Here is a 20063-nt window from a genome sequence, read left to right on the forward strand (position 1 = left end):
ATGCACCAGTGAAACAGAAAGTAAAATTCGTGTGGGTATTAAAATGTCTGACAAATTTACAATTCATGATGGGTTAAAACAAGGAGATGCATTATCTCCATTGCTCTTTAATTTTGCCTTAGAATATGCTGTTAGGAAGGTAAACGAAACTAAAGAAGGACTAAAATTAAATGGTGTGACTCAGTTGTTAGCATATGCAGATGATGTAGACTTACTGTGGGATGATGTGAATACAATTAAGAATAATGCTAAAATATTTTTCAAAACTGCTAAAGAGATAGGTTTGGAAGTTAACAAAGAGAAAACTAAATATATGCTTACAGGCCGAAACCAAGTGTTAGGTAATAATCAAAATCTAATTATTGATAACAACTCGTTTGAAACAGTTTCCAAATTCAAATACTTAGGAGTAATATTAACAAATGAAAATTATATATATATAATAATCTTCATAAACTTTTGTCTTCTCGTTTAATATCTAAGAAACTAAAAGTTAAAATATACAAAACAGTAATTTGGCTGTAGTATTATATGGGTGTGAAACTTGGTCCCTTACATTGAAAGAGGAACATAAATTGAGAGTATTTGAAAATAGGATCCTTAGGAAAATATTTGGACCTAAAAGGGATGAGGAGACAGGTGAGTGGAGAAGGTTACATAATTTAGAACTACATAATTTGTATTCATGTCCAGACATTATTAGAATAATTAAATCAAGAAGACTTAGGTGGGCAGGCCATGTGGCATGAATGGGAGAGGAAAGAGGAATTTACAGGATTCTTGTTGGGAAACCTGATGGTAAGAGACCAGTAGGAAGGCCAAGACGAAGATGGAGGGACAACGTTGAGATGGACCTAAAGGAAATCAGTAGGGATGGAAAAGAGTATATAGATCTTGCACAAGATAGGGACAGATGGAAGGCCTGTGTTGCTGCAGCCATGAACCTTCGGGTTTAAGAAGACTAGAGAGTTAGTTAGTTAGTTAGTTAGTTTTAGAAACTGCACCGGGCCCACACCGTTCTGCGGTGTTGCTAACTGCAATAGATTTTCACTACTTAAAAAAGCGAACTCAAAGCTTCGTAAACCACATCACTAGAGTGCGGATCAATATGCACTAAAAAAGTGGAAAATACGCATGCATCTATGCACTAAAAACAAGTAAAATATGCACTCAAATATGCAAATTATGCACTAAAGGAAAAATATAGACACAAAAAAATTCCTCGAAATACATTTATTTTTAAAGTACTACAGACACATAGTGACCATTGAAGGTAAAGACGAAGTAACAACAGCTTCCATGTCAAGTAAGGTTGCAAAATCTTGTATTAAATTGAATTTACTATTTCCCGTTGTTAAACACAATATAACGAAAATCGTTAAGTAGTTTTGAATTTATGTAAATTGCAGTGCACTACAACATATCTCTCTAAATTGGTTAGAGTGATTTCTTTTCCGTTTATCAGTTAGTACATCCCTGTATGAAGAAAAGGTGCGCTCCACACTACAACTTGTCACTGGACAATATTTCAATGCAGCTATGTCCTCTGGCGTGATATCTTGTAATAGTTCTGTTGATTCACCTTGTAGCACAGTTATAACGCCATTAAGCCTTGTTTCTATGATATGAAAAACTAAATATGCTGACCAAGGCAGTAATTTATTTTATTAAAAACATAAACTAAACATAACGTTTCAACCTTACGTTACATTTAGTTTATGTTTTTAATAAAATAAATTACTGCCTTGGTCAGCATATTTAGTTTTTCTTGTAGCACAGCTTTAACTTTGCACAAAAAATTCAAACCTGGGTTCTTGGAAGTCACTTTATCTGCCTTTTCTGCAATAATTCTCCCCACTGATGTTGGAATGGATAAAATTTCTTTCTTGACATTTTCCCAAAGAGTGAGAGCAGAACACAAAGACATTCCATCTGTGTCCAGTTGCGTCACAATCGAAGGGAGGGATGCAAAGTGTGCATTTACGAAAGCTCTGCTATAATCCACTGTTTCAGTAAAACAATCTTTGATGATTTTTCCTTCGGCATCTTCACACAATGCAAACTACACTAATTCAACGGAGTACAGACTGTTTAGGAGCAAAAATCTCTGTTGCCTTATCTAGGCCAAGGAAGAAGGCCGGGGGAGGGGAAGCACGTGTTCTCTGTGTCATTGCCATCTGCTCTGCAGCGCATAAACAGAGGTTTTCGAACACCTGTGCTTGAAAATTTTACTCTCAGAAACACTCCACAGACGAAACATTAACCAAGTAAACAAATATATTTTAAAAAACTATCAATTTAATGATTTTTTCACGTAATATGCATTTATATGCGCTTACACAGTAAATATGCACGAACACCTTAAATATGCATTTATATGCACTTTAAAACCCCCCTACTTCGGTTCGGAATGCTCTGAAACAACTTTAGAACCCGGTTGCATATTAATTAGAGGACCGGAATAAAATATGCAAATATGCAAAATCCGCACTCTACACATCACCAATGAAATGAGATTTACGAATGTTGCTACCCCCCCCCCCCAACCACCCACATTGAAATAGGTTTTCCGTAGCACAGGATCCATAAGTATAAGTCGTAAACAACCAATATACGAATTTAAAGTGATATAGGGCAGGACTGAAACATGTCACGTTCGACACTGAGGTCGCGAGTCGAAAAACACACTGTTCTACTACGAACACCAGGGCCGTAGCCAGCCAGGGGCATTGCCGTTACCCTCGTTTGGGGGGGGGGGACAAGTACTTGGATAAACGTGCCAACAACAACAATCACAATAATAGTAATAAAGTAGCATGAAAGACATTATTATCCTCATAAATCACGCAAAAAGGGGGTAGAAGTCGGTTCTCACATATTTGTGTTGAAACAGAGGATTAGAAATATTTTTTTTCAACACGTCAATTTCATATTAGCTAATAATGGAAAACAAGCACACAAACTGTTTTTGAAAGAAAGAAAGTGCATGATAAATGCATTCCAAATGTACATACATATGGCATGTAAAATTTCCATCTACAATATTTTCTTTTCACATGGAGCGACGTATTACATAATCAATTCATCCAACTCATAACAAACCAACATTAATAGCAAATAATATCATGGGCCGCCATAGCATTCTGTTTTAAAACTTTTCTCAATTAGATCGTTCGGCACTCAGGGCTGACTCCCGCTACCTCTTTGCTACGGCATTGAACTTGATGAGACTGTATAATATTTTATAATATATTTCTACTTTCATAAAATTTGAAATCAAGGGGTTGCAATTACCCCTCCATTCCCCCTCTGCAGGTGCCCTTGGCCGTCTGGAATGAAAATGCAAGAAAAATATGAAAATTAATTCCATCTTGAGTACCCTTTAGCCCTGCTACTCTTAAATTCTGCTAGCCTGTTTTTTCTTGTACTTTAATGTTTGACCCCCACCCTGACCCCTCCGATAGACTTAATTTCCGTCCAAGGTTGTGAGGAATGCACCCTGCTCCCTCTGGTTGCACCACTGCATGTCTGGTTAAGGCACCATGCAATGAAAAACAGTTAGTTTTCAGTGAGGAGATATTTGTTTGCTCGATCATTCATTTAGATAAATGAAGCTGTAATATTGCGTGCATCTCCTGGCAATAAGATAAAAACTGCTTACGCTGAACTGAAATCGCTAAGTATATAAATTCTCCTTGGAGGAGAGAGCTCCTCCTAGGACTTCGTAGGATTTAGTAGCTACGTAAGTAGGCAACACTGGCTGGTGATGAAACACCTGGAGCGACACGCTGCCGGAGGGCTGTTTCCTTCCAGTTGGTTTTGCAGGCGCCCGGGTCTTGTTGAATGCCCAGTTACCTTGTAAGCGCAGAGCACCTTGAAGACCAAGAACCCGGGTAAAGAAGCAAGTCGACTCATTGCCGTGGGCAGGCGAGCAGGTATACCTGTCCTCGCGGGCAAGCGGGCAGTGGGTAGGTAAAAGGCAGACTATGCAGGCCTCTAGATGCATACTGTTCTGAGTATCTTTGAGGGATTTTGGCCCTTGGTACACCTTCAGACCACAAAAATGAATCACTGAACATTGCTCTTGTTTGGTGCAGTGGACAACGGAACAGCCGTTAATGCCACAGCAGCAATGATGCAACTGACCGAGGAGCTTCAAACCTAGGCAGCAGTGAGTGGCAGAAACACCTGGGAATGGTAAAGGTAAAGTTCTCCATGCATATAGCACTGTGCCATGAAGGCATATTTAGGGGATGTGGGTGTAGGACCCCACACATTCTCGATCTCAGCCATTTTTTGGAGGTGATGTGATCAGCACCATGTTCTGGACACCTTTACCCCCAGGGTTGCCCCCGGTACTAATTGATTTGAGGCTAGTTGAGCCCTAGAGCCACTTTATGCAGCATATTCTGACCTTAGATCACACAGGTTTCCTGCATGGCAGTCAGACGCCCTACAGACTATACCACCATGGATCTCCTGGTAATAAGTATGGAAAATACATAATGCTGCTAAAAGAAACACAAATACATTACATTGAGGATAATCTAATCTCATAGAGAATACTTACCTTCCATCTGATTGGCTTTAGTCTTTCAATTTCTTGTGTCATGTCATCATCCTTATTGTATGTGTTCACTACTGTGTTAATCTTGAAAGCCACTTTGTACTGGTGACACCATTCACTGATCTTCAACAGCTGTTCCACATGGTTCTTGTTCCCTTGCCCACGACCAATCAATTTGTTTATCTCTTCATTGAAAGAGTCACAAGATATGGCTAATATGTCCAGATATTCACCTGTAAAATAATTTGCTGGATCAATTTTTTAACAAAATCAATGGGACTTAATTTGTATGCATGGAACAAATTTTGTCTATTTTCTGTTTGATATTTATCTAAAATCTTACTCTTGCTAACAAGGTAGGTTGATTTAAATAAATAATTTATAGAATAATCTAACATAAGGACTTTGTAGATATCAGAATCACTTTTAGGGAAAGTACATTAATCTCGAAATCATTTAATAGCATTTATTAGGTTCTAAGAAGGGAAAAGAAAGGCAGCAAAATATATGTACTGATGGGGTGAAGCTCATATACAGAGGCTGTTCAGCGTATGTTTGACCAAACATGATTCCATCCCCCCCCCTTCCCGTGTTGAGAATGAACTCGTCCAACCTTGGTCGGGCATGTTTGTCAGTGTAGTGTGCGAGCTGTAAAAGAGTGGTTGTGTTTTCTCACTGGGACCAAAATCCCGCCCAAACTGAGCTGCTTTTGGGAGGAGTACGTTGTATAACTTTTCCAAGTGTTTGTGTTTTCTCGCTTGGCTGAAAATGCTGCCAAAACAGTCGCTTTTGGCAAGGTTATATTGTAGCCCTTTACGACGTTAGTTTGACTTTATTCAAGAATGTGATCAGCAAGTATAAGGATTGCATGGCACCAGCGTTCGGTTCTGCAACAAAGAGGACGAGAAACTGCCGTGCATACAAGCCACCACCAGTATGCATGCGAAACTTTGCGGAATGGCCATGCAAGATAATCCACCAACCCAAAGACAGATGGCGAATCTTCTAAATATGTCTTTGTAATCTGTTAACTGCATCTTGCACCTGCATACTGGTGGTGGCTTGTGTGCATGGCAGTGTTCTCATCCCCTTTGTTGCAGAACCGAACGCTGGGGCCATGCAATTCTTATGCTTGCCGATCACATTCTTGATTATTAAAGTCAAACTAACGTCACAATCGTTGCTCTTACAGTACTTCCTGATCCCTGACGCACTGAACTTTGCATTGTAAAGGGCTACAACATAACGTTCCCAAAAGCGACTGTTTCGGCAGCATTTTCGGCCAAGCGAGAAAACGCAAACACTTGGAAAAGTTATACAACTTACTCCTCCCAAAAGCAACTCAGTTTGGGCGGGATTTTGGTCCCAGTGAGAAAACAAAACCACTCTTTTACAGCTCACACACTACACTGACAAGTGTGCCCGACCAAGATTGGGCAAGTTCATTCTGAGAGCAAAGGGGAAGGAATCGTGTTTGGTCAAACATACGCTGAACAGCCTCTGTAAAAGGAAATGTAATATGTAAACTGTAAACACACTTAAATTTATCTTGATTTAAAATTCAATATTTTTTTAGGCAAAAATAACAAACATTTTGTGTAGAAAAATATACACAATACTTACTATGTTAAATCGTAAATAGTGCCATTATCATTAAACTGCAATTAACATAGCTGCTGATATTTTGCAAACTATCATTTTAAAAAATGCCAATATTCAGCTACAAAGACTTTAAAAAATATTTTAAGTTACAATTATGGAGTACATCCAGAAAATTTAATTTCCATTGGAAGAATAGTTACTGAAATTATGTATTATAGTTTCATTAACACACTCAAGAAACATTTCCACAGCAGGTTCATATATACAGTATCAGAAACAGAAAAATATATATTTACATATAATTTTTATTCGCTTTAATCAAATTATTCAAACATTTTACAGCGCCTTTACTTGAAAAAGATTTTCTATATATAAAAAAAGTACTTCTCCGTGTTGTCTAAGGCAGTGTGCTTTGGGCTCTGACTGCGGGACAGAATGGGTTCAACCAAGTCTGCCTCGGTTCAGTCTCTGGGTTCTCAGCCTGTGTATAGAGCCGGTGGCAACCCATGATCATGAGGAAATTCTGGAGCTATGAATGAGTAGCATAACCCAGTCACGGATATCTCCTGTAATGGCTGGGGGTTCGACGTGCTGACCACACATCACCTCATTACTGGCTGAAGATCTCCACACCTCTAGGCAGGATTGTAGGAGGGAGACTGGCAGTCGGGAGACAGGCCAAGGCCTTCATGGGCTGTAGAGCCAAGGGTTATTATATATATATGTGTGTGTGTGTGTGTGTGTGTGTGTGTGTGTGTGTGTGTGGGTGTGTGTGTGTGTGTGTGTGTGTGTGTGATGGGGTGTGTGTGTGTGTGTGTGTGTGGTGTGTGTCGTGTACTTTCACCTGTGTCAGTTTGCGCTATTACAGAGCATGCATATATATATTACAGATATATATATATCTGTGTGTGTAGGGGGGTGCCAAAAAAATGATTTAAATAAAAAAATCATCAAAAATTATTTTCAAAATAAAAATCGTGATTTTTATCCACTCTGCTTGCTAACATGAACAACAATACAAGTAATTTAATGTGTCTTCAATATGTTCATGCTGCAAATAAATCATCACATGCTTTTTTTGCACATTAGTTTTAATGATATTGTTATTAATATTTAAATATTTTATTCTCTTACCAAATACTTTAAACCAGCGTTCTGTTACCATGCTCCCATTACTCACAATGGAGACACTAGGTAACTTCAACTCCTGTTTACAGTAGCGAACAAGTTCTCCTAAATAACGGCCTCTGTGGTGTATAAATGGCTCCCCTCCAGAAAAATTTATTTTCTCCATTCCTGCAAGAAAAATCAAACACATTTCTAGAATGAATAATTTGTGATGAAGCAGTGTTGTATATTTTATATTATTTTGTATAACACATAATATTTGAAACTCGCTCACTTCTTTAAAAACAAAACATCTTCCTTAATAAATAAAAGAAATATTGAAAATGTACGACAAATAGTCGTAAGTAGCCAAATTTCACTCTATATTGATAAGTTGTTTGCCTTATCTTGACAACAATCTGCAACAAACTATAAATGATGATTAGGGGGACGTTGGGGAGCAGTGGCCACACTATGGTCACTTAATGCTAAGCCTTGTCTTCCAAGTGAGAGTTAACTGTCCTTGCCCTTGCCCCCCCCCCTCCATTTTTTTAACACCCAATCCCGATTACTGAACATAAGGAAGGTGAGCCTAAGGTGGCCATAGTTAAGCTTTTAGGGCAATTTACAAATCTCCAATGAGAGATAAATTTATGAAATTTTAAGAAATAACTATTATAACTAATTAACAACACGTACCATATAAATATTTTGTAAAATTGCTCGTACCTTTTTTTTAAAAAAAATAATTACAAAACCGTTACGTCTGTTCCCAAGATTGACCAATGCGTGTCAAAGGTGGACCACTGCTTATAGTTTCGTAGAAAATGTTGCTTGCGCTCAAGAAAATATATTTATTCATTTTTTAAATATTTTTTTTAGAGACATTGTTAGTCTCAAACTTTTGATTGGTGGCATGCATTATGTACAGTTACGACGCATAACCGACCTCCGTGGCTGAGTGGTGCCGGTGGTTCCAGGCTCGAATCCTGCATGGGTATTCTTTGTGAGGGTGTCTTCATCAATTTCACCATATCCCTCATCTTCATCTTCGCGATTACCCAAAAGTGAAATTCTTCAACTGCTCTTCGGAGTGATTGTCATCATTAAGAGCAGCGTCCATTGATGTAGTGAACTGATCTTTGGCCCACGAAAATATATAAACCCAACATAATAATAACATTTAGTGATTCATGAAAGTCTGTGAAAATTTAACATAATTAGGTAATCTTTAATAATAAAACGTATTTTAATGTTGAAAAAAAGTGTAAATTCCAGAGGCGAGTGTAACCAGTTCCCAAGGTTGCCCGCCATGGGTCACCTTAGAAACCCGCATCTGGACTACGTTTTAAACAAAAAATAGGTATCGTTCTTTTGACACACAAAAAAAACATTTTTACAATGTATCTAGGGGATCAAAAAGATAATTAAACGAGCTTTCAAAATATGTATAAAATATTAACGTTTGTTAATTTCAAGGACGTACACACACACATTTCTTACTTGCCTTAAAATAACGACGACAACTAATCTTCTCGCTCCCTAAAACAATAACTTCCATAAAATGGCTGCTGGCAGCCCAAGGCAGGTCGTTTTCTGCATAGTACACCAGAGGAGGACTGGGTACATTGATTTAGTGGCATTTGTTAACTTTCTTAAATACTAATATGATTTTCGTGAAGTGGGCCACCTTTGGCTCACCTACCTTATATATTATATTTAGAGCATGTTCTCTATATTATTAATAATAAAACAAATATATAAAGGTAAAGTAAAGCTACCTGCTCCACATTGCAACATGCCGTGGAGGAATGGGCGTATTTAAGGGGGGCTCAACGGGTCAACCCCCCCTTTGGTTTAGTAAAATTACCAGATTACCTGTTCTATCCGCGTGTTCATAAAGAAAAATTCGGACTTAATTTTATTCTCCTAAATTCGAGACGTATATTAAATGGAGGAATGTCTTCAAAGAAAAATATTTCTTCTTTTCTTTCTTTTTCTGCACAAATTTTTGCTACCAATGGTAAGAAGTACGAGACATACAAGTCGAAAAACTTAAAACAATCCCTGTCGTGGGCAACTAAAGGGTGATCCATAAAGAACGCCGGATTTGAAAAGGACCCCATAATTTTTTTGTTTGTTTGGCAGCATTGTTGGTGCGATTGTTGTTATCAGTTATCATTGAGGTTTTGTGTTGAGAAGCGTTTCAGTTGTTCTACTGTTTGTGTGTGTTGCTAACGCCATGGAAAGGTACAGTAAGAAACAGCGAGTTTTGATTGTCAAAACGCACTGCAAGAATGGTGAAAGTTTCGCGGTGACTGTTCGGAAACTCCGTACGATACTTGGTCATCTTCATGCACCGAACGAATCAACTGTTCGTAGGTTGATCGAAATTTGAAGAAACTGGATCAACAGAAGACATCAAAAGCCCTGGACGCCCTCGAAGTCGCCGGAGTGAAGCAAACGTTGCTGTTGTGCGTGATTCTGTTGCTGTGAGTCCTGCAAAATCGTATCGCCGTCGTGCTCAAAAACTGCATATGGCGCCAACAACAATGCAAAGAATCTTGACGAAAGATCTGCACTTGCACGCGTACAAAGTGCAGTTAACGCAGGAACTGAAACCAGCGGATCATGGAAAACTACGGCACTTTGTTGACTGGATCCTTGAAAGGGAACGAGAGAACGAGGGTTTCGCAAAGAGCATCATTTTCAGCGATTAAGCTCATTTTAATTTAAACGGGTTCGTAAACCAGCAGAATTGCCGGATATGGGGATCTGAGAACCCAAGAGTGATTCAGGAAAAGGAAATGCATCCTCAGAGAGTTACGGTTTGGTGTGGGATTTGGAGTGGGGGTTTGATCGGTTCTTACTTTTTTGAAGACTAAGAAGGAAATGCCCTGACAGTGAATGGTATTCGTTACCGTGCAATGCTAACTGATTTTCTTTGGCCTCGTTTGGATCAAATCAACATCGAAAATGTATGGTTCCAACAAGACAGCGCAACTTGCCACACTTCACAAGAAACATTCAATCTGCTGCGTGAAAGTTCCCGAACAGAATAATCTCGTTGCGAGGAGACCAAACCTTCCCACCTCGATCTTGTGACTTGACACCATGTGGCTTTTTCTTGTGGGGGTACACAAAGTCACAATTTTACCAGAACAAAACCCGAAATTTGTTGGAACTTAAGCAAGAAATTCGACGTGTCCTCAACACACTTGATGGGGAAATGTGTGATCGACTCATGGTGAATTTCATGGACCGAGTGATTGCGTGTAGGGCTAGTAGGGGGGATCATATGCCTGATATTGTTTTCCATGTTTAAACCTTAATATCTTCTGAAGAGAATGGTATGTGTTTTGTACTTTTTTCCAAAAATTAATTTCATGTATAGCAACTTCAAATCCGGCGTTCTTTATGGATCACCCTTTACATATAAGTATGGATCAGAGGTAGGGTGACCAGACACACACATTCAAAAAAGAGGACAGAGCATGGCGAGTAAGGAGGACAAAGTCTTAATAAATAGGACACCGCAAAAAATGGCAACATATTTACTCATAATTTAACAAATATCAAAATTCTTGCCAACACTTTGCTTACAGATACATATGATCGTTTTCAATAATTTCCTAGTACCTTTTAAGCAACGAAAGCAATCTCCTAATCTATTATACAACACTTGACGATCCCAACTACTAATATCTTTCATTTGAAGCACCTAGAATTTTACTCCTTTTCCAATTCTTGGATATTAGAATGAAATATTCCCTTAAGTGAATGCAAATGTAACAACATACTCTTTGGAGCATATCTCTGGCAAGAATTTGATTACCGTGTAGACATATGTTGTATTACACATGGTTCCCATATCGAGGCATTGTGAACTCATACATTAAAAAAAAACATTTGAGATACTCTTTCATATGACATATACACGAAAGCTATATCACTTGTAGTTTTTGTATAATGAATTAATAAAAGTGTTACCGGACTTTTGGGACACGGTGTGTATATATATATATAAACAACACAAGTTGTACTTCCTTTACAATTTCTGTTGCATATTTTGATGTGAAAGAACAAAATATATGACTGGGCCATATTGGGTAGATATGTACCCAATATGGCCTAAACGTAACTTTTTAATCATATCTTTCCTGCACCCATGTCATTATTTGGAATGGGTTCCAATTTTCAGTAAACGTGCAGAAATGTTCTCTCCTTTGAATCTTGTGCCACTAGTTTTATCTTTCCGACTTTGTACACCACTAGAAACAATCGAAAACCATGGCACAGTGGTAGCGTCGTCACCTTGGAATCAAGGGGTCCTGGGTTCGATACCCAGTGGAGGCACACTGTAGGTCGAGTCCCGATTAACCTTACTGAGCATAAAGTGGACTTAAAACACCAAATCTACCACCAACAATCGCAAACCTTAGGAAGGTCATATTCCGTTCAGGTATGGGTTAGATTGGGTCAAGAAATATGATTTTAATGCCAGAAACATTTCTAGCACTCTTTCATCAGAGGGGGTGACAGCCACCTTACACTTTACCTCATATTCGTTTCTTCCATCCTTTAAAAGCTGGATATTTACTTGCGAGATCATTGCTGAATCGTTATTTCATAAAAGTAAATATACTTAATAATCAAAATTCTCACTACGCGTTTCTGTATCGCATATGTATGTCTCCAAAAGGAACTGGCCGACCTCTGTGTTGGAGTGGTTAGCACACCATGCCACAACGTCAAGGGTCCCGGGTTCGAATCATGGCCTGGGCATGGATATTCTTTGCATCCCTTCATTAAGATCATCATGTCATCGCTCATCCACATCTTCGCGATTAGCCAAAAGTGAAGTAAAATAAAACAAATCAATCAAATATATTAGTTTCACACTACTAACTCTCAGAAAGATGACAACGTGATTTGATTAAGAAGATATTTAAAGACAACCCCCACAAAAATATATAGTGCTGCGTTAGGTATGGCAATCTACATGACAACTCAACTACAGAGACCATTTTACCTAGGGGATCTAAAAACAAACATTATTAAAATCTTAACTCAACAGGTGATTTACAATTAAACATTCTCGATAATATTCGATTCATACTTCACTGGTTAGAAAAGAGTGTTACTTTTGCCGCACCCTGTATATTATTTACATACTGCTACTTGAAATATGCTGTTTTATTCAAGTAGTTTAATATTTTATTACCGAAATTTTAGAAAAATGTAAAAGTGTTATAATATAAATATACAGCAACCACGAGTTAATGTATAAACTGTTGACTTCACCTCCGTCCAATTGCCACGTGGCAATTGGACGGAGGTGGCGACGTTCGCTACAGGATGTAAGAAACAAGAGAGGTGCAGACATTGGGAGTGATCATCATTTGGTAGTGGCTAACTTTAAAATGAAAATTCAAGCTCAGAAGAAGAGAATGGAACAGACAAGGAAGCGGTATGATGTTAGTAAATTGAAGGATAAGAATCTCCAGGAAACCTTCAGGATTGAACTGAGAAATCGGTTCCAAGTATTGATCGATGAAAGTGAGCAGAATGAAACAATTGAAAGAGAATGGACAAAAATTCGATCTGCCTTCACAGAAAGTAGTTGTATTTGTGGTATTATAAACTCAACAAATGATGAGCCCCCCTCAAGCAGATTTGGCTACACTTAAAACAAGCTCAACATGCCCATATGAGCTTTTTGCTCAAGTGTAGCACCCTGTCTAACCCAAGATTTTTGTAAAAATGCCCTCGGAAATTTCCCGAAACTACAGTGTACAAATGATGACCCCCCTCAGATTGATTTGCCCATACTTACAAAAGTTGCATCAGCCAGATTGTTGTCCATAAGCTTGTTAAAAATATGCCCCTCTTGATATTGTTTTGGATACACTTGAAATTAAGCCAAAATCCTCATAAAACCCACACCCACCCACACATATTTACTTCCGGTTTAAGTTCAATTGGATACCAGGTTCAATTTGTTTATCTAATATTAAAACAATGTAATATGCAGAAATCTTCTAGAATTGCTCTGTGACTCTCTCATTTCTTACATCATAAACATATGATTTTTCACCTATAAGAATAACACTACATATGGTGTCATCAGGGAGTGTATCGTGGAATTCACAGATAATTTTAATGTTTGTCCTGTCATTAACCACAACTTGTTTCCTTTTTGAAGTGTTGATGACAAACATGGGTCTCTGTGCTTTGAATTCATCTGGTGTGTAATACATGTCAGTATTGCCAGTGGTGACCCTTTTGTATGCTGTAAATGCTTCATATAATTTGAGGAAATCATCCTTGGACATGTTTAAATTATAATTTTCTCTAGGGAACACCTCATTTCTGCCGTTTTTAAGATATATGTTCTTGATGTTGCAGTTATCAAATTTACTTGAATTTTTTTCCTGATTATTGTTTCTTCCAGTCTGAAACAGAACCACCACAAAATCTGGCATGTCATATTGTATACTGGAGAATGAATTTGTAGCATCAAACTCATAATAGGTACCAGTGGCAGGCTTCTGTACACATTGATATGTATAAAATTGTAAAGGAATCTGTGGATTTTTTAGAATATCTGCTTTGTATTTAAGAGCATAACTGGCTTCATATTCAACAACTGGCATTCTTAGCTCCATAGTCTGAATAATGCATTTGCCTTCATCAGGTAGGGTATTAGGCAGAGCTTCCCCTGTAGAGTTTAATGCACTGTACCTCATCAAAGCATTATTATCATTGGCAGCTCTTCTAAATGTAATTCTTAAACCACCCTTCCACATAATATCTTTGTAATCTGAGAAGAATCCTGGCAACAGGCGCATGGGGAACAGCACTGTGTGGCTTTTAGATAATATCTTATCACCAGCCTCAAATCCACCTATTTTGTAGTAAGAAGCCTCGGTTTTGGATAATTTTAGTGTGGCCAAAGCTGTGGAGGTAATGCCGGGGTAATCCACTCTGTTTATAACAACGCCATGTTTTCTGATCTCAATTTCAGAGAATAGATGTGGCACAAAATTATCTACCAATCTTATATTTGAATTTGCCGGATAATCTGTACCATCGAGCTTTACAACATCAAACTTGATGTATAGATCTGCTCTGTGAGGGTGTATAAAGCCATCCCCTACATCAAGATCAACCTCAATCTCTGTGTTGGGTTGATTTAAATTTGCAAAGGTCCTCCTGTTTGGGGGGAATGATTGTAGCTCATAACTCTCAATATTTTCCATTTTTTTCTTGTATGTATTTTTATTTAAATATTAATCTCTATGATTGCAGTTGTGGCTCCAGCAAAATCAACTAATTCTTCTTTTTCATTAGTGACCATCAACTCAATGTAATCTATTCTATTATGGCACACAGGAAAATATAATGTTGGTGATGGATTGTAGATGATCGGCTCCATAAATTCAGAGTTAGGTTTGAATGTTGCAATGATGCCAGTTTGTTTGTGAGTGCCTATGCCATTTGATTGGTGATCATACCCTCGGCCAAATTACAGTGAATATTCAGAGTCTCTATGGCTAAGAATTTAGGTATATTAATAGCAGTGTGCTTAATGGCCGGTTCAAGTTTTGTGTTGTTCTCAAAGCCTAACAGCTCTCCTATAGTATCCAGATCCACTGTTTCTGTAGCAGATACAATCTCTACTCTGTGAGTGACAGAATTTTGAGTTAATACTATACCTCTGGGTAACTGAGCATTTAAAGTGGACAGATTATACTGCCCTGGAGTGATGACAATGTTTTGGTCACCAACTGCAATTTTGTTGTTGTGGTGTGTAATATTAGGGATCAAGTACATGCCATAAAATGCTCTGAGAGCTATTGTTTTGGGATACACTATATCATCATGTAATCTAAGTTTCAATATTGAATTTTGGCTGGTGAGATGGAATACCCCCATGATGTTTCAGATACCACAAGGCTTTTTGAAAATTTTCAATTGATGGTTTATTTATTTGAGACAGATATCTAAGAACAGATAAACACAAATGTCCACAATTAACATCTTTGAAATTTTGAACACGGGCATTATTGTAATAAAGATTAGTTGATTTCAGATATTTTACTAAATTTTCAGGTGGAACACCTCCAAATGAATCAAACACAAATGCCTCATCTTTTAAATATTTAAGATAACAGATCCAGTGAGTGCCCTGATTTTTGTACTTATCCAAATTAACTATGCCACACTCTTTGTTGAGTGGTTGTTCTGGTAAAGAATCAGACATGTACACACCTCTAAAATTTTTGATGCCCAGTGGCTTGATTAAAGCTTCAATATCTTGGTTTGTAAGCGGCTCTTGTTTTTTTTAAACTTATTCATGGCTCTCTTAACACTTTTGCCTTGTTTTTCCATGGCCAGGTTGTGGCGCCTCTGCTCATCTAATTCTGTCTTATTCTTCTTGGCATCTATTACTGTTTTTGCTATGGCAGCTGATCCCCCAGCCAAGCTCCCCACAGCCCCAAGTGCTGCTAAGATGGCCGGGATAGTAAATATGAAGCCACCTGTATGCAATTTTTTTCTAGATTGCTGTAATTTTTTTAATTGGGGGGTGCTAAGCAACAATTTCATACCATGGCCCTTGGCAAGACAAGAATTTTTTTTCTTGCGCTGCTTTTTGGTTCAAAGACTATCAATAGTTTTAAGAGATTTAAGACCTGCATAAGGTATCTGATACATAACACCCTTGGCCTTCATCCTAGGTTTATTATATACATATTCACAAACCCCACCCCAGTTTTTGTTTGGTGCTCACAGCTATGGTGGTCCCCAATGCTGCTATTCTTTCACTTAAAGAAGCATCTTTGCTTACAAATCTACCAAATGCAGCCTCTTCTAATTTCCTGTCTGCAACATGTCTCTTGTCAAGATCAGAATGTGTGTTGTATGCTATGTCATGGTCTCTACAAGCAGCATCTAGGGGATTAACACCAGGATCACCTCTGTTTAATCTATGGTCCAATTTTGTGCCTGGACCACAATACTGATAGCCTGGAATGTGTAGTTCAAATGGCAGCTTGTTTATGATGTCATTAACCAGCCCCGACCCTCAGAAATATTCCAAAATTTAGGTGGTAGAGTATTAATAATTTTTATAAGATATCCAATGCCCTTAGTGTCATTCACTATAAAATTAGACAATTTGGTGCTTATCATGTCCATAATTCCAACCTTTTCATTGTAAAAATTGTGGTTGCCAGCATTTTCCTCCCCAGCTATGACCAGCAACCTATCTACAAGTTTCCTGACATCATCAACCCACACAAATTCTTTAGGTAGGGTGTTGTATTGTTTGATTCCACTACCTGTCTTGATCTGTGACCATATGGGCTTGATTAAATTGTTGTATTTTGCTCCACTGCTAGACTTGACTCTTTTTTGTGTGGGATCATTGTTCTGGTATAGAGCATCTGATTTTATTAATATTTCTTTGTAATGCTCATAATCTTGATCTGTATAGCTGCCAGGCCTTTTCCTAGTCATCAGTTCCCACAATCCAGGTGTGCCAGGATATTTAACAAAACCACCTCTTTCTCTAAGATGAGATTCTGAATATACAATCAGATCATCTCCCATAAATGTTACTCTGAAATTGCCAATTCTATGTATGATGCTACCATCACGCTCTGTGTCAGCATATAGGCCAAAGACCTCATCTTTGTTGTCTTTAGGTGTGCTTAAATATTTTTGAGCAAGAAGACCCAATTCAATAGGATCCTGAGTAGCTTCAATTCTTCGATTAGCAACAGGACTAGGTGTATGAATACTGGAAAGTGGGGTGATTGGATAATCTAATATGTTCCTAGCAGCTACAGGTACAAGCTCTGAGATTAAATTTTGATTTTGCTCTGTAACAGTTTTGATATTTTTACCTAATTCACTAATAGCATCAATAATAGGCTGTTCTGTTTGCTTGTGTTTTTCATAGATTCCTCGGTTCTCTGATTTCCATCCCTTAAATCTTTCTACAAGATAATCTCTTAATTTAAGATCATCAATGATTGGCCTTTTCATGGTTATTTATATATGTTTCAATGTCTAGAAAATTGTTGATTTTATTTCTATATTTACCACTATTGGGTTTCCTTGTCATATCAATTGTGACAAACCCATAGCTGTCCTGGTTCCAGCACCTACTGCAAATCTTGGAAAAATCATTGTAGCTCAAGTCACCACCTACATATTCATCATGTATGTGTTTGAGGTTGGTATGATCTTGATGAAACACACATATAAAAATGCTGTTGTCTCGGATCAGCTGCTTCGGTATTTTAGAAAAAGTCTGTGCCAGGTAGAAGCAATCTATGTTTTTGTGTCGGCCCTGTGTAAAGAAATTTCTAACCTTGTTTTGATTATCCAGTATAATGTCATCAAACACAACAACAGAATTATCGAGACATTCATGGAGTGGCTTAACATCTGATTCAAAAGTGGCAATATCCAATCCATCATATAGCTTCATCAGCTGCTGATATTTTAATTGTTCCAAGCTCTTAGAGAAGACATACAAGTGCCTGTTTTTCCAGTCTAACCAGTTGGGTGCCAATAAAAAATTATCAATCATTAGTGTAGTTTTACCACAAGCTGATGGCCCAACAATAAGACATCTAATATTATCAGGCAGCAATTTTCCATTTCTCTTAATCTGCTGTTCAGGATCTGGCAGCCTTTTTATAACATCCCAGGTGTTCATATTATTATTTTGTTTGCCTCGATCCAGCTGTGTTCTGGGAGACCTAGCCATTTGACAAGTATCTTGTTGCCTTTTCTGCGGATGATTTTCTCTATGAGATATGTGTCAGGCTGTTTAGTTTTGCTGAGTTCTTCTTCATAAAACCTGCCTTTGAGAATTTCTCCTCGGTGATCTTTTATTATATATGTGTTAAGGGTCCCAGGTTTAATTTGAACCACTGTAAATAATTCAGTGCTCCAGTTTCTTGTAAAGCCTCTTTTGAATAAGTGCTTATATTTGCTGATTCTTACTTGATCACCCACCTTGTATTTGGCTTTTCTTGTTGTTGGCTGGTATCTAGGATAATAAACAGTTCTGATCAATTTTTGCTCATCAGATGAAGTCACTTCAGAGGGTTTCATGTTGATTGTGGAATGGACCGAGTTGTTATATTTATGTAGAAGTTCTGGAAGAATATTAAGCCATTTATAATTACCTTGAAGTGTAAATTGTTTATACATATATTTTTAGGGTTTTGTTGAATCTTTCTACAATTGAGGCCTTGAGATCACTGTAACTCGAGTAATGTTGTATTGACTGGCTTTTAATAAATTGTTGAAACACTGAATTATAGAATTCTTTGCCATTATCTGTTTGCAAATAGCGCGGTGATCTTCCACTCTGATTGATGATTGTCCTGAAGGCTTCTGTAACACATGCTCCAGTCTTGGATTTGAGTGGCACAGCCCAGGCAAATTTTGAAAATGTATCCATGACAGTGAGTAGATACTTGTAGCCCTTGTTGATTTTGTCTAAGTTTTTCAGCTGTCCACTTGCCAACTCAACCAAGTCACACTGCCATAAATCATCTATGCCCTTTGTAACTACTGGCAGTCTCTTATAATTATGTCTGGCTTGTCTGTGTAATTCATCAACAATAATTTGTCTAGACATAATATGTAAACAAGAATATTGCAACTATAGGGTGTTCAGCAGCTGATACTACAGGATTTTCTAAATATAATTTGTCCCCTATTTGTATTTTAAATTCCAGAGAGCCATCATCTTCAGCATAGGCTGTTTCTAATGTATTGGGATCTGTAAAATCCTCTAACTCTACACTGGTGATTTTTGCTTTGATATCAGCATTTGTTATTGATAAGGTAGGGTAGTGGTGTGCCTGTGGTTGAAGCCAATATTTGATCTTGATTGGTCTAAGTGTGCCCCCAACAAAAAACTGGTAATAAAATTGTGCAGGGGACAGCATATATATTTTGCCTCCTGGTGTAAATGGTGAATCATATTCTTTGTTGGGGATACTGTACAATTCAAGAATTACTGTATGTTTAGGATTCTCGATTATGCCTGTTATTTCTTTTTCTGCTGTAAGCAATCTACTTGTTACAGATTCAAGGTGCTCATTGATAGTCCTAACAACATCATCATGGCCTGGCTTGATCTTTATGTCCACAACAAGTTTCTTGTATTGTTGCACAATCTCTTGAAGCTGGGTGGCAAAAACAGACAAAGCATTTGCTTGATTGGATTCCATGCTCCCTAGCTGTTGCTTGATATTAGCTACAATTTGCTGTAAATTTTCAACAACTGCCAATTTTGAATTTTGAGCAGTAAGATCATGGACTTGTCTTCTGATATCCTCAAACAGGGCATGCAGTTCATTAATATGTTGATTAGTTGGTAGAGTGGCCACTGTCTGAGTGAGTTGTTTGATCTCTGTTTGGATATTCTTGATATCTTCTGATTTCAATATGCGATTCACAGCTCTCTTAATATTTTTAAGTTCCTGTGATGTAGGCAGATTTGATACAGTATTCTGCAAAGATTCAAGTGCCAATTTCACATTGTTTAATTCAGAAGCATCAGCCACACTTTGCATAGCATCTTGGAGCAGGGCTATATCTGCCTGAGAAGGTGTTGATTGTTGTAAAATTTCAAGCTTCGTTTGGATATCATCGATCAAGTGATGAAAATGAGATAGCTCAGATTCAGTGTTGAGGTTTTCAAGTTTTGTGATCTGTTGCTGGACACTGACAAGGGTATCTACAATACCAGGCA

The 20063-nt window shown here is 37.8% G+C and overlaps 1 protein-coding gene across 1 annotated transcript in view; it reads right to left on the reverse strand.

The window, feature by feature from the left end:
* Positions 1-20063, reverse strand: part of LOC145987163 (S-adenosylmethionine-dependent nucleotide dehydratase RSAD2-like) — a 106223-nt gene that overhangs the window by 16410 nt on the left and 69750 nt on the right. Inside the window, exons 2-3 of the mRNA XM_083121674.1 lie at positions 7304-7465; positions 4571-4800 (exon numbers count right to left, since the gene is read on the reverse strand). Of these exons, the coding sequence (XP_082977800.1) occupies positions 4571-4800; positions 7304-7465 (392 nt within the window). The remainder of the gene's footprint in view (positions 1-4570; positions 4801-7303; positions 7466-20063) is intronic.

This window comes from Lepisma saccharinum, chromosome 4 (genome assembly GCF_977018435.1).
Source record: "Lepisma saccharinum chromosome 4, izLepSacc3.1, whole genome shotgun sequence".
Classification (NCBI taxonomy): Eukaryota; Metazoa; Arthropoda; class Insecta; order Zygentoma; family Lepismatidae; genus Lepisma; species Lepisma saccharinum.